This window comes from Phalaenopsis equestris, unplaced genomic scaffold (assembly GCF_001263595.1).
Source record: "Phalaenopsis equestris unplaced genomic scaffold, ASM126359v1 Scaffold000088, whole genome shotgun sequence".
Classification (NCBI taxonomy): domain Eukaryota; kingdom Viridiplantae; phylum Streptophyta; class Magnoliopsida; order Asparagales; family Orchidaceae; genus Phalaenopsis; species Phalaenopsis equestris.
The window spans coordinates 244,666-266,020 of record NW_018164530.1 but is presented as its reverse complement, the minus strand read 5'-3'; the positions used below and the strand labels follow the sequence as shown (position 1 = coordinate 266,020).

The 21,355-nt window shown below is 34.7% G+C and overlaps 1 protein-coding gene across 2 annotated transcripts in view; it reads left to right on the top strand.

Annotated features, from left to right (window-relative positions):
- Window positions 1-18,345, top strand: part of LOC110019950 (protein FAM192A) — a 63,002-nt gene extending 44,657 nt beyond the window's left edge. The window contains exons 3-8 of one of the 2 annotated variants that reach the window (XM_020717853.1): window positions 6,091-6,148; window positions 17,129-17,184; window positions 17,613-17,675; window positions 17,751-17,819; window positions 17,909-18,136; window positions 18,243-18,345. In XM_020717853.1, coding sequence (XP_020573512.1) covers window positions 6,091-6,148; window positions 17,129-17,184; window positions 17,613-17,675; window positions 17,751-17,819; window positions 17,909-18,115 — 453 coding nt within the window. In that variant the 3' untranslated portion in view covers window positions 18,116-18,136; window positions 18,243-18,345. Of the gene's footprint in view, window positions 1-6,090; window positions 6,149-17,128; window positions 17,185-17,612; window positions 17,676-17,750; window positions 17,820-17,908 lie in introns of both variants that reach the window. The other variant, XM_020717852.1, reaches the window with a different exon arrangement.
- The last annotated feature ends 3,010 nt before the right edge of the window (window positions 18,346-21,355 follow it).

The window sequence follows — 21,355 nt, the reverse complement described above, 5'->3', positions numbered from 1 at the left end:
CGTAAAGAGGAGAGGACGAGAGATAAAAACCGAGAGCGAGGGGAAGGCCAAAACAGAAAAACCGGAAGGATCTCACCAGGGGGTGCCGTTGAGATTATCGTGCAGTCGTTAGCATCTCCGAGTCGCCACGAAATCGCCTGCAGCTCCAAACCCTAGCAGAGCTCCCGTCAGCGGCGCTCGCGTCAGCGTATTATATATATATATATATATATATATATATATTTTCAAGCCAATTTGAGCCGAACACGAGCAAACAAATTTTTGTTCGTGTTCGGCTCATTTACATTTCAAGCTTAAAAAATTGTTCGTGTTCGGCTCATTAGGCTTAAAGAACGAGACGAACATGAGCTGTTCACAAACGAAGAGCCAATTCGACAGCCCTAGTGTGGTACGAGGAAACGTTTCTGGTTATGCTTTCAAAGTTCTCTTACAATATCAAGCAAAAGTTTGTTATTTAGGTGTTAGATATGTAAATTCAGAAGCAAACAAATTTTCTGTTTTATTAGGTGTGTGCAAACAAATAGTCTTGATAGACAAAAGCAGCAAAAATGAATTTTACATTTAAGTGTTTTTAACCATCTAGAAGTTTGCAACATGCCATATCTTCTGAGATATGAAATGTTTCTGCACTTCACCCTTAAGGGCATTCAAATTTCATGTTAGTTTTTCATACATGTATATGATTTGTTGTTTAAGCTTCCAATGCCTCTACTTTTGCCGTTTTACTTTTTCTCTTTCCAATGAAAGACAGCACTTTAATAATTGTTAGTAGCTTTGATATTTATGTGACATTGTAATTAATTCCTTCATATTACATATCTTTGTGTTGGGAAAATACACGTGCTACTTGGAAGAGAGATATTAAAATAAGATTTTGTGAAATATGCTTGTATGTGATTAAGGCGGGCAATTGGCCTACCACACAACACATATTTTAATAGCGAGGGTTGACAAAATATAATCAAGAAATTTAAGAAAAAAACTGGGACTAATTTTGACAGGGCTCAGTTAAAAAAATAAATGACTTAAAAAAGATTAGAACGTGTGGACGGAGTTAAAATAAGGTGCAACTAAGCTAAAGTTATTAGTACCTCGACCGAGTGGTGGAAAGAAAAGATAGATGTAAAATTTATTCTTCTTTTTGAACACATGCATGAGTACTTTATATTTAGACTTACGTTCTTTTTTATCATAGGTACTACCTGAAGCTAAATAATTTAGATATTCTGGTATATATCTTGAATTGGAAGAAAAACTTGGTATAATGTTTGGAGTTGTTGTTGTCATGGGTGTTCATGCTCGAAGTTATTAAAATTTAGTTAATTAGAGTTAGAATTGTGAAGATTAAGGCAACTCATATGATCCTGTTGAAATGTCATGCAAACATAGTAGTAGTCTTAAACATCCATCTTCATCAGAAGACAATGGTGGAAGAAAATGATGTGTGCGAGATTTTTTTCGGGACAAATTTCACAACTTTTCTTTGCATGCACCTCTCCTCCACTATAGTCAAGACACCACCGTCAATATCTGATGCTATGAGTGTTTGATCGAACTCAAGAAAATTTTGATGGCATTCCTCGTTATCTTTTCGCAATGAAATTTATTGAAGAACTTATTAAAAGGGAGACTTTTATGTCAATGGTCCCTGATAAACAGATTCACTACCATCGTCACTTCTTTTAAAATAATAGTACATGAACTTTATATATTACTGTTTATGAACACTAGTCTTTTATTTTCATAATGAACTATGAACATTACGGTTTTTACTTTTTAATTTAATTCATGTTTTTGCAATGCATTGATTTATGATTGTGGATATGAACTGTTGATTTATTGAGAATTTCTTAAATTCATTTATGTTGTTATACATGAGTTAATTCTAAAATGATTAACTTACAATTAACACACACACACACATATGTACCATCCCTTAAGCGGGAAAACAAAACTTTTTTTCTCTGAGTTAGAAATTTCAACCCTCATTGAGAAATTCAAGTTCGTTCTTATTTGAAAATTTCGGTGGGGTCACCCACCTATTAAAGTTATCAGGAAAAGTTTTGATGATCTCAAACTAACAGAGGGGCTCATGGATGAGAGACACGTGTTGTTTCAATTAACCATGACTGAAGACTACACTCGGATTTTCTTCAAAAAATATCTTAACATTGCAGACAAATCAATGAAGTTACTCAAGCGGTCTCTTAATTTTGACCATAATCATGAATCTTCTACTATATCTGTATGGTTTAGTTTACCTGGTCTCAAGTTGCACTTTTTTCATCATTTAGTTCTTTACTCTATTGGGGCCATACTTGGGGACCCTATGAAGTTAGATCTACTCACTTTCAACCTAACCAAACATTCAGTGGCTAGAATACTTGTGGAAAAAGATATTACTTTACCTGATGTTACTGAAGTCTGGTTGGGCATAACTTATAATGGATATTGAGAACAAATCGTCATGGAGCATAGACATCCTTATTGTTCACATCGTAAGATGTTTGGGCATACACTTGATAAATGCCATAATCTTCATTCTAATTTGAAATCTAAAAATCAAGTGAATACAGATGGATCTAACCCCACTGCTCTGGACATATCTGTTCCACCTGGAGAGAAAACTACCATAGGACAGGATTTGGTGTCTGACTTAATTGCCCCGGTGGATCCCTCTGAAAATACTGTATCTGTGATTGATATGAAGTTGGATGGTTCTGCTGAGCAACCTACACTTTCAAACCCTATTGAAAACAATACTGAAGGATCCCTACCTACACGAACTGATAATCAGGAGAACCTTGCAGCTCCCCATTTTTAGGGAGTATCTGGGATTGAGGCGACAACTCATACCACATATACACTAGAACCTATTGTGGGTACAACTGTTGGCAATTTTTCTACTACAACACTATACAACACTACCACACCACCTCATCCGAATGAGCAACAATTTTCGGATGATGAATGACAGGTCTACAGTTTCAGGAGGAAGAAGAAGAATGAAGATTTACTCAAGCTAAGGAATCTAATGGATGATACTTTGGTTACTTCGGGCAATGGTACGCATCTCTCCAATTTGTTAGCTGGTTCCCTTCCGAGAACTAGAGGCAGAGATAGAACTAAATTGGGTCGACTCGATTGTTCTTATATGTACTATCTATTTTTGGGTTTTTATTATTATTTTTTTTTTGTGTTGTACCGTGTGGGTTGGGTGCCTGTTTGGGCCCACTCATACAACCCATCTGTACCATTTTCTCTTAAATATGTATGTATGTATTTATATATATGGGCAATATAGTATTTATTTTAAAATCAACTGCAACACAAGTAATGCAAAATCGAACTAACCTAACAAACACAACTTTACTGACAATAGATTTTCTATAGCAGTTTCTTTCTCCTAGAGCTTTTTCTTTAAACAATTATAGCTGCCCCGAACAGACTCTTAATTAAACAAATGCATCTCACCGGAAGTGGAGATGCTCCAATAATTGAGATTTTAAATTAACAAAGGTTACTCATTTTAATCAAGAATTTAGGTTAATTAAGTTAATCTATTAAATTATATTTTTTTATAAACCCATATATTAATGATTTATATATGGTACTATATATCAAGTTGATCGATTCAAAATGTATAACTTTATAAAAACAAATTGGATAAATTTCGAGGGATGCAAAAATTACGGCGTATTTTAAAATAATTAAATTTACCTGGTTTATTCTAAATTGGGTTGACGCGGAGCTTTCAAATTGTGTAAATTGCGATTTCGATCGAACCTATTTTGTGATATCGTGTGATTTGGGAAACTCATGCGATGTCGCGAGTACTGAACCACAGTGTTGCCGATTCTTTATTCAACCTGTTTTTTTTTCTTTTTTATTGTTTTTTTCCAATTTCATTATTTCAAATTAGGGTTCCTGCTATGAGGTATTTGTTTATGTGTGTGTTTTTATTGTTTAGACAATTTTGATTGTTATGCTTGTGTTTGGAGACGTTATCTTTTTTATGCTTTTTAGAATACTATATCATCTTTCTTTTGCAAGTGGTGTTTGTATCTTGCTTAGGAACATGTGGCGGATTCTCCTTGCCGCCCATCCCTCACCATTTTACCATTTGCTCTTTGCTACTGCTGTTTGACAGCAGGAAGGAGAAGACCTTAATTTTTCACTTCCGGTTTGCTATCCTGCCACTGTTGATGCCAAAAATTAGCTGCTATCATTCCTAACGCTTCCTCGGCCCTTCATACAACTTACCTATGTATTCTCTAACACATTCTAGGAGCCCCCTAGAATAAGAGAAATATTTGAGTACGGAAAAGTACACAGAGTTATGTACATTTTAGGTTATTCGGAGGGTATAATTAGGTTATACTTAGGCTACAAGAAGAATTACAAGGAGGTATAACTTAAGTGTAACCTAGTTATACCCTCCGTATAACCTAAAATGTACGCAACTCTGCGTACCTTTTTCATACGCAAATATTTCTCCTAGAACAGTGTTATATGGTATAAGAGCCCGAAAAATAAAAAAAATATTTAGGGATTTGTGTTTCCTACATCTAAACCAAAAAGTTTTACATCACTTAGACCTCCACCAAAAATATGGCCTGACGCTTATCACCCAAACTCTAAACACTCGACCAACCTTTGACCTACAACTTTTTTTCCCCTTCATCACTTACCTTACCCTAAATCACCTTTTACTTTTCCATTGAAACTTCCATTGAAAGAACAAGTCGCTACGTTGCCAAGGAGAAACCCTCACGAGGTGTTCATGAACTTACTACGGAGGATATACAATGAGAAATCCTACGAAATCAATAGAGACTTGCCGCCTTTAAAAAAAAACATCCTGATGAGGTCACTCATAGTCACAAAGGTAGCTCGTCAGAATGAGGGTAGACGTGAATCTCTTCCATCAATAAGTTTCTAGTGATGAAGAATCAATATCTCAACGATTTGATATAAAATATAGGAGGAGGAGCCAAGATCTTGGAGAAAGTTGAATTTGTCAAAATTTGACGGTCACATGGACTTGAATGAATTCATTGAGTGACTCTAAACAGTGAATTGAATTTTGATTACGAAGATGTTCTCTAGAATAATAAAGTTGAATTTACAGCCATCAAGCACAGGAAGGATGCTTCTTCGTGGTGGAAGAATCTGAAGTGTCTTTGCCAATGTGAGGGAAACAATAAAATCACTACTTATTTTAAGATGAAAAAAGGGATGCAACATAAATACCTTCCTCCACATTATCAACATGATATGTTCATAAAACTCCATAACATGCACTAAGAGATTCTTCTGTGGAGAGGTAGATAACTGATTTCGAGCAACTCATGTTGAAAGGTGAGTTGGTGGAACTAGAAGAGCACACATGATAGGATTTCTTGGAGGATTAAGGTTATCTATTTGTAGTGTGGCGTAGCAGCAACCATATTGGTCCCTACTCGATGTACCTGCCCTAGCTTTGAAGGTGGAGAAACAACATCATCACTAGGTGACCGCCTCACCTTACAAACTGAATTCATTGTAGGATCAAGCAATAAGGGTACACCTAGTGGAGCGTCAAGGCCCAACCTGCCTCAGGAAAAATACAATTTGAGAGCGGAGAGTAGGTGTTCTTGTTGTTTTTGCTTGCACGACTGTATATTTCATTTCACTTGATGCTCTATTCTTTTGAAAAATAACCATTACGGCTCTAGATGTGAGGATTTGGAGGCCATTTTATGCAGTTTATATTTATGAATTTATGGTAATGCAAATATGGCATGTATAAACTTTTGTTTTAAATATATGCCGGCCCGGAATATTTTCTATTACATTAATTTAATAAATAGGATTAATCAACTTCCTTGTGTCTTGTCTTCATCTAATTTTTCTCGTTAGATGATAGCTTCATTTGGTCGGTTTTAAAGAATCCTGCTCCATGGTTTCTCGGCTATTTTGATCTGTTTATTTGATATTTCTTATTATTTTACTGGCATATTCAGAACGTTAAATATGTGGATGTACTTTCACTTGCTTTACGGCTTTGTAAGCTGCACATGATCTCGATAATTACGTTCTTCCGTGCAGATCTTAAGAGAGAATAAAGAGAAAAAAGATGCAGAATTTAATGAAAGATTCAAGCATAGTGAGTGGTCTTGGTTTAATTTATTTTCCTTGAATTTTCCTTAATCCATTTAATGCTATGATCTATGAGAAGGAAATCCATTTGGCGTAGTTTGTTTTGTATTGTTGAATTCCAATGTGGACAAAACTTGGGAACAACACGTAGTTGTTAGAAAACAAAGGTGAAGCGACGCCAATGACCTTTTTAAGGTTAACGGAGGTGAGAGGCATGCCGCCATAAAATTGTCTCCATTATGCCAGGCTTGTGTTTCTTTTAGACTCAACTGTATACTTTTGTGTTCTTTGCTTATCTAATGAATATTGATTTGTAAAACTAATCTATCTTTTCCCTTTATTTAAATTTACTCGTGGAATTTTTTGGTCGAGATGCTGTTGAAGATTACAAAAATGAAGGTCAAGAATCTAAGGAAGTATATTTAAATCATGGTCTCCAAGAGAATTTTTCTTGGCACAAATTGCTAGACAAACAATCCCACAAGGCAGGTGATTAATTAACAGTAGTAAATTTAAATAATTATGAATCACAAGTTCTTTATGTTTTATTAGTAATAAGAAAATTTTGGTTAGTTAAAATCAAGTTGATTCAATTACTCGCTCTAGGTGGGCAAATTAAGGGTTCTTAAAGGCTATCACGTGTCAGAAATTTTCCAGGCTAATGCAGCCAACTTCGTCCAAAGTTTTCTACTTATCCGGCAAGTTGGTCTGATTTAAAAATTTCCCAGGCTAATACGACCAACATTAAAGATAACCGGTTGAGTACATGCGGCTAGGTTTACATCATTGCTCCACCGAAAAATACAACTGAATGAACCAAGCATCCATCCATATCACCAAATAAGAAACAAGTATAGCACCCATTCATTATCAATATTTCAATAATATCAACAACAAAGCTCTAATCATAAACCTTCAAGATATATGCCATAATGTGGTATACAGCTTTAATCATTTCAGTATTAAAGCTTTCATGCTTCTTATATTCATGTGCAAGTCAATTGATGTGCATGCCACAAATAAACTTTCACTTCAATATATGCATCATCTTTGTTGGTTTCTTGAAAATGAGAGAAGAGAAAAACTAAAATTTCTTGCCGTAGATTGAAGGGAAATCGGAACCACACCTTTTGTGTAGCCTTACAATATTTTAAACTTGGAGCTAATAACAAACTTCCAAGAAAATACCTAAAAATCAACCAAGAAAGTAACAAGAATCAAAATTCAAGAAAAAATAGCAACTAACTCCTAAGATTAAGGAACAAACTAAATTCAAATAAAACTAGACTCAATAAGCAGTCCTAAGCATGTATTCCAACACTCCCTGCTTTAGGATCTGCGAACACCAAGTTTCTGCTTTAGAAACTCAAACTTGTTGATTGGAAGTGACTTTTTAAGCAAATCTGCCAACTGATCTTAAGATTTTCAGTAAACCAGAGTTACAAATTCTTCTTTCTGCACATCTCTTAGAAAAAATAACTTTATGTTGAAATGCTTAGTGTTCCCATGAAACGTAGGGTATGAGAAATGACAATGGTACAAATATCGACACCATTGGTAGTCAATGGCATGCTGTCACCAGAAACCTAGAAACCTAAACCTGAATGAGTTTTGAATCACTTAAGCAAGATTTATCGACATCACCTTCCAAGTTCGCTTGTTTTGTCATTGCCACCGTTTTGATGAAGCTTGAGCTTGACTCGGGTTTCTCTTTCAGCACTTGTTTTGTGGAACTTTGTTGCCTTTGAATTTGAGATTGCAAAGCAGTCACAAATGTTAATAGATCCTATTTTTCTTTTGCAGCGAACAATGCTTTTTCAGTGACATCTTTTAATCAAGCTTCCACATCTGCCTGTGAAACCCTGGTGCTTTCTTCAACTCGAACTACAATCGCTTCTAATAAAACAACATGTTCTCTAGTTTTTGCAAGCTTAGAACGCCAAAAATATGCCTCTTGAAGAACAGAGTCTCTCTGCTTGAACAGGATCTCTCTATCTTTGCTAAATGCTGCAACCTTTTCTTCTGATTCTCTTAACTTAAGAATGGTTTCTTGAAGTTTTTTATTTGAATCATTGGTCAGTCGTTCAATTTCTGTGTAAGCAAGCCTCCTCTCTTTATCCATAGCAAGAGCTGCAGATGCGGCTACTTCAACAGCCTAAGCTGTCTTAATTAACTTGTCTGCTAACTCACGTATGGTTGAATCTCTTGCACGTAATTCTTTGGCCAATTGCTGAAGTTATTCATCTTTAACTCGAAGTGTTTCCTTCATTATCGTAAGATCATCTAAATGACCTTCATTACCCTCATTAATCAATGAAACTTCTAATGAGTGGGCATGTTTTACAGAACTTTCATTGCGAAAAGAGCCAAAAACCTCCTGCTCTTGCATTGGATTGAGTGAAAAACTTCTCCCTGCCATCTCAACTTCAAACATCCTTTGGCCTGTAGCATCCTCTATCACACAAGCCTTCTACATAAACATTACTTTGAATCCCTTTTCTATTAATTGACCAACACTGAGGAATTTTTTATCAATATCTGGATTGAAAGGAGGATGACCTTTCTTGCCACAATGTCGACATGGAGGGCATGGAGGGTACAATGTCGACATGGAGGGTAATCTTTCTTTTGTCCACTTGTAGCTTGAAACTTCTTGTTCTTGGGCCTCCTATTCTTTTCATCATCTTGATGCTTGACTGGAAGAGCTCCTTCGACGGCTCATTCTTGCCTCATCACACATTTCTGCTCTTGTGCTTGTAAAGTACTTAAGAGTTATGTCAAAGCAATTTTTGACAGATCCTTAGTGTTTTCTAAGGTGGTGATGGTAGTCTCAAATATTTCAGGCACTGTTACAAGATTTTTCTGAACAATCCTTGAATCTTCCAGAGAAGAACCCAATAATTTGACATGATTTACTACGTTGAGTAGTCTGTCAGAGTACTCCTTTATGATTTCTGTCTCATTCATCTTTTGCAATTCAAATTCACGAACCAAGTTTAGCACCTGCATCCCTCGAATTCTTTCATCTCCTTCCTACTCATATTTGAGATAATCCCAAATCCCTTTTGCCGTTTTCAACGACATGATACGTGTGAAGATCGTAGAGGAAACTGCAGCAAACTGGCAAGCTTTTGCCTTGGACTTCTTTGTCTTCTTCTCCTTTTGTGCTTTAATTTGTGTTACGGTGAGATTTTCAGGGAGAAGAGGAATGTCATAGTCTTCTTCCACTGCTTCCTAGAGATCCAAAGCTTCCAGGTACGTCTCCATGCGGACTGCCCAAGTCCGGTAGTTGTCTCCGTCAAATACTGGTGGAGCATCTGAGGAAAAACTGGCTTCGATCTCCATTTCCGCTCAAACTCACGCATAGATCCCTTAAGAAGAGTGCTCTGATACCAAATTGTTGGTTTCTTGAAAATGAGAAAGAAGGAAAAACTAAAATTTCTTGCTATAGATTGAAGAGAAATCAGAACCACACCTTTTGTGTAGCCTTACAATATTTTGAACGTGGAACTAATAACAAACTTCTAAGAAAAGACCTCAAAATCAGCCAAGAAAGGAACAAGAAACAAAATTCAAGAAAAAATAGCAACTAACTTCTAAGATTAAGGAACAAACTAAATTCAAATACACCTAGACTCGATAAGCAGTCCTAAGCATGTATTGCAACAATTTCATATCAATAAGCATGTCTTCTCATTCTAGATGCAAGGATGCATTTCATTAAGCATCTAAAATGTGTAATTTAAATCACTTCATATAATTTGTAACCAAATCTTGGTATAGAAAAATACTATCAATGAAATTTATCATTCCAATCAAATTAATCACGCATCTAACACATAAACATCAATTTTTATGGACCCGCTTCCATAATTGACAGCTACGTGACAGCTACCCAATGTTTCATATTCAATCAAATAATAAGCATTTCGTGTCAAAAACTGCATAAGAACAAATATCCAATACAATTTTTGTAAACATCTAGCTGAATATCACATAGCAAGCATTTGGGTCCATTTTAAAACTCCTCATTTTGAATTCAATCAAAATTATTTTGAATTCAATCACTCCTCATTTTGAATTCAATCAAAATTCTAAAAAAAATTATCAACTAATCAAAATGATGAATTTTTGTGATGTCCGAGAAAGTATAATATGTAAAAAAATGGTGGTCATAATGGACTAAAGAGATGGCTAACAAGTATCTGTTCTTATACTAGAGAAACAACAAACAAAAAGTAGCAGAAAAGAAAGAAGGCCATGAAGAAGATAGCCGAAATTTACATATCATCCAACATCCAAATCCAATGCAATCTTTACGAATAGCTAGGTGAAAAACACATAATAGCATAATTTACCAAAACATAGCTTTGTAGTATCTGAACTTACCAGAAAAATAAAAGAACAATAATAGTATATATTTATATCAACAAATGCCTCTTGAAATAATTGCAACTGCAAAATATGTTTTTCTTATTTGATTTCCATCAAAATGCAATTAACTGCAGATATGCAAATGTATAAAACTCATACCTTTGAACTTAGCAGAAAAACAAAAGAACAAGAATAGTGTATGTTCATATCAGCAACCCGAAGAAAATCCAGACAAAAAGTGCAACTATAATTAGTTGAAATGCTATCCAACCATATCACCAAATGAGAAACAAAAGTAGCCCCACATGAAAGTGTTTATAATCATGGATTTAATTGTTTATATTCATGGATAGCAAAACTGAAAGAAAAATCAATGTGAAAATATCTAGGGCCATTTACATACATTCCACATAATTCTTATATATTTACATATTTAACGACTAAACCCTTACTTTTACATGCATAACACTTGAATCTTCATGCGCAACACTCAAATCTGTTAAAGTATGCATATGTTATGTGCATAGTTCTAATCATTTCATCACACATGATGATTTTTAGTTTTACAATGCTCTATGGTTTAGAAGACAGCCCATGTCAAATGATAATTTTTTCATCAAAACAGAGAAAGTAAGAGGAAGAAACCCAATGTAGTTACAACAAGTATATTTTTTCTCTTGAAATAATTGCATCAGCAAGTATGTTTTTCCCATTTGATTTCCATTAAAATACAATTAATTGCAGATATGCATGTGTATAAAACATACATTGAATCATTTGAGCCTAAAATGAACAGTGCAAAATAACTTGTTGTATTTGAACTTATCAGAAAAACGAAAAAACAAAAATAATATATGATCATATTGGAAAACAGAAAAAAATACAGACAGAAATTGCAAGTTTAAGTAGCTAAAACAAACCAACATTATTGTCTTCGCATCTGAGCTCAGAAATTTCCCAGGCTGATGCATCTAACTCCGTCCAAAGTTATCCGGCAAGTTGGTGTGATTTGAAAGTATGAATTTAACTATGCATTAGCGTCTTATTGATCAATTGATACCCTAAAATTGAAGACACCTATTTATCCTCACAAGCCACAAGTCAGTTATACACCAATATTCCAGATAACTGCTTGAATGTCTGCGATTGGGCTTACATCATTGCTCCGCCAAGAAGTACAATTGAATGTTCAATTTCCACTTCTGTATAATCTTTCCCTTCTCTATCACGGATATTTCACTAAAGTGATTCCATACCTCTGATCATTATCATTTACCTTTTTTATCTTCATTTGATGCAATTTCACCCACACTCTAAGTCGGAATTGGTGTTGTTGCTACTTCAATAAGAGGCTCACTTGCAGAACTACTAGATTTGCTTTGAGATTGACTGACCATTATTGCTATAAAAATTTACAACATTAAGTCAATAAATAACCAAAAAAATATATGAACAATGTGAAAAAATTATATATTGGTATTGTGAACAACTAAGTTTGTACTCATATTAACATATTCTTTTACTTTCTAGAAAGCTTAAACATAGTGAAATGAAAAATCTTTCACTTTAGTGCGCAATGCACTTTCATAATGCAGTTCTTTTCTCAGAGTATGATGTATAGTTTGCATGCTAACCACAAAATGCACTCAAATTAATTGATACAAATTACTTCAGAAAGTTGACTGATGGAGAATGGGTGGAGATTTTATAAGAATGAAACCGAGTTATAATAAGAATGAAACCGGGTTATAATAAATCTCTTTACGAACATACATGTCAAAACATTGAAGCCTATATACACACTTTCATGCTATAGGACTTCATTAAAAAATTGAACTATGCTAATGTGGACAAAAGAAATGAAACAATTAAATCCATGAATATAAACTCACATTGATTTTTCTTTCAGTTTTGCTATCTATAAATATAAACAATCAAATCCATGTATAAACACTTTCATGTTTTTTTGCGCTGTTCATTTAAGGCTTAAATGATTCAAAGGTATGTGTTGTAACATATGCATATCTGCAGTTAATTGCATTTTGATGGAAATCATGTAGGAAAAACATAATCGCTGTTGAAATTATTTTAAGAGGAATTTACTTCTGTTTTCTGATATGAAAATATACTGCTCTTCTTCTCTTTTTTTTTCTAATTAGTTCTTTTGAAGAAATATTATCATTTGATGTTGGCTGCCTTTCTAAATCTCTTAACATCTTGTGTAGAATCATAGAACATTGTAACATTGAAACTCATCACATGTGGTGAAATCATTACGACCATGCATACAGATATGCATATTGTAACAGATTTATGTGTTATGCATGAAGAGTTAAGTGTTATGCATGTATGAGTAGCAAGGAGTGAGAGCGAGCCTGAGGAAGAGATTGCCCAAGTTACGATATTAGGGGAAGAGAGAGAGAGAGAGAGAGAGAGAGAGAGAGAGAGAGAGAGAGAGAGAGAGAGAGAGAGAGAGAGAGAGAGAGAGAGAGAGAGAGAGAGAGAGAGAGAGAGAGAGAGAGAGAGAGAGAGAGAGAGAGAGGGAACCAGAGAAAGTTAGAGCTTTGAGCGGCGTTGGGAAGTGAGGAAGCGAAACAACGAAGAAATTTTTAATATAGGATGGGCTACAACCTACTTGGATGACCACCACTTTTCGATATTTTTTGGCGATTAAAACTATACTTTGTTTCGATCTGAGCCCAGCTCGAAATCGGATCAAAGTAAATTCGATCTTTTTGTTGGGCTCATAGCTCGGCTCAAATATTTCGAGCTGATTGCGATCCAAGCTAAATTTTGATTTGATTTTCAAGCGATTTACGATCTTCGAGCCAATTTCACAGCCCTACTTGGGTAGGGGTGAAGGCTAGAAAACCTAGGATAGATTTAGGGTTAGGCTATCTCAAATACCAAATAATATCTGAATTAGTTGGGAAATTAGCGAAAACGCAAAACAACTTTTTATTAGCACTGAATTACGATTACAACACGACAAAATGAAAAAGGAAATACAATAACAACCCACCCTTCGGTTAGGACCGGAAGAGAATATCCGATGGCGGTGGTAGCATCGGGAAGGCGACAAGGTGTAAGGGGGAAGGTTGAGGGTTGTTGGGTTGGTTGGAATAATGGTTGGTGACTGTTTTGGGGATCGGGAGAGTGGGGCGACATGGAAAACTGCAAGGAAGGGTGGAAAAGGGTGCTGGTTGATGGGGGCATGAGCTGGACCGCAAAGAGAACTATGTTTGGTGGCCGACAAGATACAGATGGGTGGTCGAGAGGGCTGGACAATAAGACTAGCATCAGGGGGGATAGGAGCAGACAACTGGAAGATGGTAAGGAGAGCTGGACAATAGGTTATGACTACGAGAATGTGGCAACAGAGTGGTTGAATGATGTAGGGAGGCTGACGACTAGGGGAAAGAGGAGGAGAAGAATTGGGGAAGAGTATAGAGGAAGATACAACACCTCGAAGCAAGATACAACCGAAGCACCACCCATCATCAGATACAATTCTAGTAGGGAGAGGAGAACAATCCAAGAGGAATTCTGAAGCAAAACACAAGCAAAAAATAAATCATAAATCCATAAAACAACAATTTTAAAGACTCCCATAAGGGAAAAACAGAAAAAGGAAAGGAATAGAGGGGGGAATCGGCAGGGAAAGCCGTCCGGTCCAACAATGACCTTGACCGGTGCCCTATGCTTGTTGGTTCAATTGGATGGCTATTTCGCGCGAGAATACTCTTGCCCTTGGTTAGGCATGCTGATAGATTAGGCTTACTAATGAATTTATTATTACTATTTTTATTTTGATAAAATAGGGATGGCAAAAGTTGATTGGATAGAGCAGCCAACAGAGTATGGATGGACTTATCTTCACATGCAAGGAATTTGATTTTTTTTTAATTATTTTTTAAATCTTGATTTATGTTTCGTCTCACTTATCGGGGTCTAGAAAAATGAGTGTTCTCTCTAGTAAAATTCAACATTCTTGAAACGCTCGCGCTATTCGTTTTGCGATCGAATATCATTTGGGGTAATATTATTGCTGGTTTCTTGATTTGCGCGTTGTTGGCTCGTATCCAAATGCATATCAATATATGTCTTTTCTAGGCAAATTAGATGTTTCAAATGCATCTACGTAGTCTGATTTATGATTCAAACGATCTTTGGGAGGCTTCAATGGTACTTGAAGTAATTTAGTTCGATCTGTGAAGAGTCACTTTCATCTTTGGGCATTCACAATGTCCAATTGATTCATCTTGTGGAGTATATGTGAGGGTCAACAATGGAATGTGGATTAAAAGACTATTAAGGAAACTTAAGGTTGAGACAAAAGGCACAATAAAATTTTTTAATGATAGCCAAACAACTACTAGTACAACCAAATTTTTGTGCCACGACAAAACAAAACACATCGTGATTGAACTATACTTTCATTTTAGAAAAGGTTAACCATGAAATTGTTCAACTAAGCTTTGTTCTAATACGACTTCGGATTATTGATATTTTTCACCAAAGCATTATTAAGCTTCAGTTGGGGCTATAAATGAACCAATGCTCTAGATGAACAGCTCAACTCGGCTTGATTAAGACTCAATCATGTTTTTTCATAGTAATAAATGAAAAATCTTGCCTAATTTTTAAAAGCTTAGAGCTTAAAAGAACTAAATATGAACATAGTTGAACTTGTTCATTTATGTTCACAAGCAAACTCGTTTGTTGTTCAACAACTAACTGTTTAAATACTCAATATTTGGTTTGATGATAACTCACTTCATATATGATATATTAATTTATTTAATTAGACTTTATTTAATTATAGATAGTAATATATTATTTTATCAATAATATTTTTTGATTAATTAATAATTATATATTTATTTTATTAAAATTTAGGTGTTAGATGTGAAAACTTACAAGATTTATGTTGTATGTATGAATGTCCCTTAAAATTAACTTTAAATTCCCATAAACTACACTTTCTCTCTGTCCTCTCACAGTTTTTTGTCTCCCGATTTCGCTCGAAACATACGGAACCATGAGTTGCTAGGGCGTACAAGCTCGAAGGTAATGACGAGATCGCGATATGTAAGGATGTCTGAAACTTTAATCTCTCGTATATCTCTCTTTTCCACTCTACTCATAAATTCTACCCGATTTAAATGTGGTGTTGAGAAAGTGCAGTGCAATCAGTATAAGTTATATATGATTAAGAATAAGCATGTTGCAACAACTCAATATGAAAGACAACTACAAAATTGTCTTAAAAAACTAGAAAAATGACGAGTGCATATCACTTTGGGAAAACCAACGTCTACATCTGAATGTGAGAGTCGTGTGCAAACTTGGAAGTATGAGTATGATCATGCTAAAATATGAGAGATTACATCCCATATGATAATAGTTCATGAGTTAACTTTCATTTTCATAGAGTTTATAATCGATAAATTAGTGAGCGTGACTAGATTTGTAAAATTATTATATTAGATTTTTATGTGAAAATCTTGATACCTATTTAAATTTTTAGCTCGTTTATTAGCTCATGTAAATACTCGTTCTCTTGTCACAAATAAATCAAGTTCAAATATTAAAAAAATTAAACAAGTCAAGCTTGAAAAATATATGACAGGCACAAACTCAAGATGAACATGAACAAATTATAATTATACCATGCCAAATCCGAACTATGTTATACTCGGCTCGGCTCGTCTCAGCTTGATTACAACCCTAGCTTTAGTCATGATGAATTCAAGTCCAAGCTTGTTTTGTATAATATATACAACTTAGCATGAGGGGGCATAAGAAAATGCTAATCCACATGCTTGATTAGGAATGAATTTATTTTCTTCCATCAGAATATCTTTCATTAATTGTGTTTCCTTTTATTAAATATTTCCTATTTTTTGTTTTCCTTATTTGGTGGGATTTTGATAGGATTCTCAATAGAAAAGTATGGCAAAATATATATATTATTTCTTAAAAACATACAATATAATCACAAACATATAAAATAAAGGATAAACACCTGCAATTCGAGAGGTAGACGATCTTTCCCAATTACAGTATTTTGAATGGTGGTAAATCTCTCCCAAACTCTAACTCTAATACTCAAGTCTCAATTTCATGCATACCCTAATCCTAAACTTATTAGCCTTTTTTATACTAAATAATAATAAATGACAAATGACTAAGTTTTGGTTGTCGTCATTACTTATTCCTAATTTAAAATGATTCATGTTTCCTATTCGTGGACCGGTATGCCAATCACACTATTATATATATTGGTGTAATTAATGGTGAGAAATAAATTCTTTCCCAAAATTCTACAGTTACTGTAAAAATTGGCCGAAGAAGTTTAGGGGTACGGTTTCCAGATTTGTGTAATGTTCAACTGGCCAAATGAACAATGTCAGATTTGGTAAATTTTTTTGATACCTTCCAAATTTTGAATGCCGTGCTAAGTTATATATTTAGGTTGACATTTCTAATATAGCTTTATCTTTAGTACCTTTTTAATCAGTACATTGAAATTCTTTTTTTTGCATCTTTTATGAAAGCTTCGTTTATTGATGCTGAATGGATGATACTTTGTAATTTTGTTTCATTACAGGACCTCCCAAAGCTCTGGATGAGGATGAGACAGAATTTTTAGAGAAACTGGATATGGTAAGCATGGGTATAAGCTATTTACTATTTGGTTATGCGGGCGATTCATGGCCGTCAAAGGTCGAACAGTACATCAAGGCCATTCTTGTGAAATATCTTTGCTTATATAATGAGTTTATTGTTTTTCTCAGATGGTTGTTCATTCCTTTGACAATGTTTAAATGCCACTACAGCTGATGCTTTTTCTGTTTTTGCATCTATAAAATCAGTTTATTGTTTCCCGCCTCTTTGGCTTTGAACTGGAAAATGAGGCAGCTCTTTATGTTGTTCCCTGTATAAGTTTTCTTTAATGAATCTGAATTATACATTGTATATTAGCTTATTTTAGGTGTGGTTGTGTCATGCAATTATGGATTGAACCTGCATCATTTGAAATTGTTGTCCTCCATTGTGCCAAGTAACAATGGTTATCTTTTAAAATTTTTCAGTCCAGGAAGGAGTACGAGCGGCAGATAGCAGATGATGATGCCAATCAACTTCGCTCTTTTCAAGTAAATTTTAAACTTCGCTTTATCATATGTTTAGAGTTCATCTCATTTATATTTTGTCATATAAGCTGTTTGCAGGAAGCGGTAGCTAGTCAAGCCTCCATAGTTCAGAAGCTGAAGGAGAAGCCTACCGTACCAAAAACTAACGTCAGTTTAGGACATTTTCTTAGCTGCTTGCTGTTTGATTCCTGTTGAAAGCTTAATAGCGAATTGTACTGATGTTAACTATTTTATAGGAGAGCGGACAGGCAGCGAAGAGGAGCCAGAATACGAGGCCTGGAAATTTCATCATATCAGTTAAGCCGCATGCAAAGAAAGCTAAAACAGTGACCAGTGCAAGTGGCTCGGAAGGCTCTGCTGAGGACAAGTTGCCGTTGGATAATGTTCCTGGGAGCACACTTGGGGGTTTGGTATCTTATAGCGATGAAAGTGAAGATGATTGATGAAATTGATGATACTTGCAGGTTCTCTTGTTTTCATTTTTAATTTTTAGCTATCAGTTTGTTGTTGTTTGAGCAGGTTTTGTCATCCTAGTTTCCACTATCTTGATTACTGCATAATTTTGTGCAGAATTTACTTATCTTTCTTGTATAGAGCTGGGCGGTTAAACGGATAGGTGCTGCAGGGTAAGGCATTGTTTGGTATTTGGAATATACAGTGAATAATTTTACTATAATTTTAATGTCTAAACATGCAATGAACAATAGAATACTGGACATTCATTTTGCAAGAGAAATGAAGTTTTTTTTTCGCTTCTAGCTTGTCTTTGGTTGGACCATAAATCTATCAAAGAGTTGGACATCTTAGAGCCGGTTACTTCTGTTCAGCTCAATTCTTAGTTATGCAGTGCGTGTTTGATCATCTAATTGTATGGGCAGTTAATTGGACAACCTATCTAATCACAATGATTTAGGGAGAGAAGGTAATTTCTAAAAAAAAATTGGTCTAATTTCTTCCTGAAGGAGATAATTTTTGATAGTTTTCTTCAAGGAGATTCCCATATAGCCTGGCGGACATGTGAGATTTTTAGCACTCACGGGGAGGAATTTAGCTCCTTCCATGCGCTGTCACTAAAGGTGAAAGACTGAAAGCTGCATAGACCTCCACTTTGAGCTCCCTCAATTACCTTTATGTTTTTTGAACATGCTAGCTTCCTGCCCTAATAGTAGGCTGCTAGGGTCACATTAACTTGACTAGGTTGATAAAGAGCCGTTTTCAATCTTTTTAATGAGGTTTGTATACACCCCAATATCATTTTAGATGTTCGAGATACATTTTTTTTCAAGTAATTTTGAGTCTGAAGGGATTATACTGAATGCATAAGTTTCATGGGCACATTTTGGTGGCATCTTATGGGGAAATTTTGTGAAGAACTTATACATAATGTTTAATACCTTTATATAAAATGAATTTCAACTGCCTGTAATGACCTGTTGCCTAACTTCAAGGGAAAATTCACGTTGATGACTAGAGAATGAGCATGACATGAAGTTTAGTCTGATTGCAAATTTTTTTGTTGGGCGTACTGCAATTTTTGCTAGTAAAAATATTTTTGAAGTTGAAAGTCAAGATGCCATCGATTTAGTGGGTTGATATTTGAATTATAAAAGTTTCTATTCTCCTTCTAGCATAGATTTTGACAAAATGCACATCACAAAGCAATTTATTAAGATTAAATAGTTGTTTGATTTTGCCAGGATTGGCCGATGAAGCTAAAGATGCTTAAAACAACGTGCAAAATTTATATAGGATTTAGTTAGTGCATGAAAAAAATATGTGGAGGTTAGAATCACCCAATCAAATGCTCAAAAGGTGGTCGTGGTCGATGCCACTATCAAACCAAGGCCAACTTCTAGGATTGGTAGTAGTATTAATATGTTGGCCTGGGTTGAACCTAAGGGTAGCAGTTGTTTGTTGTAATTTTGATTATGGATGTGGAATATGAGTTCATATTCAAGTAAAATTTTATAATAGTTTAATTTAAAATCTCAAATTCTTATGATTCTTGTCTGAAGGTGGTTTTGATTTCCAAGTAATCTTATGATAAGATTGAGATTTTTTTTTTAATTTCTTTGGTGAGGTTACAAAGCATAATTTAACTTGTGATTTTCTTTTGTTACCTTGGTGAGCTATTCAAGATATCATGCTTTTTTTTTCTTTGACATATAAAACCCATCCATCTCCTGTCACCTTATTGCTCTCTACCTTAATTGGCTTCTATTCATTTTTTGCCTCCACCAATGGTAACTTCACATGATCATTATCTTATTCAAAAATCTCCATAAAAATATATATATTTTTAAATTGCTTTGGATACAATAATTTAAACTCCATATGAGCATATAGCTATAGAGAGGTAGGCGAATTGATTACAAAATAAGAGTTCAAATTTAATGAATATTTATAAGTTCTTAATTTGAAGTATTAAAATTTAAAATTTAATCGTTTAATTAATTTGTTATTGGCTGTTGGTGAGAAGTTAATTGTAAAAAGAAGTTAAATCATAAGCAACGATTCATTTGACTGCTCCTTCACAATGTGAAGCGAAGTCCAAGAGGTGCTATGCAAACCAAATGGTGCCCTGCGCTCCATGTCCCAAAGGTGGATTCAAGCATGTACCCAGCATCACAATTGTGGTTCCAAATTCATGTGAAAATTCAATGAGGGGGCGCTTCATTAAAAAGTGCCATTTCACTTGTCAACCGCTAGCTTTCTTTCCTCTTGAAATTTGAATTTGTATGTTTTAATTTTATTTTGAATCGAATAACTTGATTGTGAATTTTTTCTATAAATTTATGAAAATGAATGAAAAAAATTAATAATAAAACTAGGTGTGCATAGGCGTTTGGCGGTTTGTTGATTTCCCAAAGTTGATATTTGCTTATTTGATGAGAAATTATACCCTGAAGTGTGTTATTTTTGTTTCATGTATCTAAATCTATATTTCCTTCTTGAAGTGATGCATAGTGTCATCATTTACCATTGGTGTTGGGCATCATTCATGGAAGAATTGAGGCTTCCATGCTTATGGTGGCTCGGCTTACCATTTCTATAATTCATCTAAACTTTATTTTATTGTGTTAATGCAGCTTCCACTTCCATCAGCACAAGAAAATTCAAAAATGGGAAAAAGCCGGTAACCATTCTGTAGGCCTTGGTTCCATCCATGCCTAAGGTTTTTAATTTATTATTCTTCCTAGCTTTCCAACTTCATATCAAACCTAAGCTGTTCTCATTGATTCCTCAAGTCTCCACACTTCATTATAAGTACAATTTTCTAACCAAGCCATAATCTACCAGCCAACATCTCAACGACACTTAGTCCCATTCATATTTGAGCCATTATCTGTCTCTTCACAAAATATAACACTGTAACGGTGCTTTCAAAAACCTTTGGAATTACCATATTCGCATCACCCACTCATTCAAAGCAATCCTAGTAATCATCATATGTGCTCTCTATATCATCTACAATCCACTTTGAAAACACCATGCTTCCTACATCATTATGACTGGTTTTGTTTATCAATTTTTTGATTAAACTAATAAAAAATATTTCAAAATTGCTAGGGGCCATTTCGTTGAGTGAATTTGTGGTGTACTGTAATTTTTTTTGCAGGAATTTGATAAAAAATTATTTGGTATGAAAAATTACAACTACAATATTATGAATGAATTTAAAG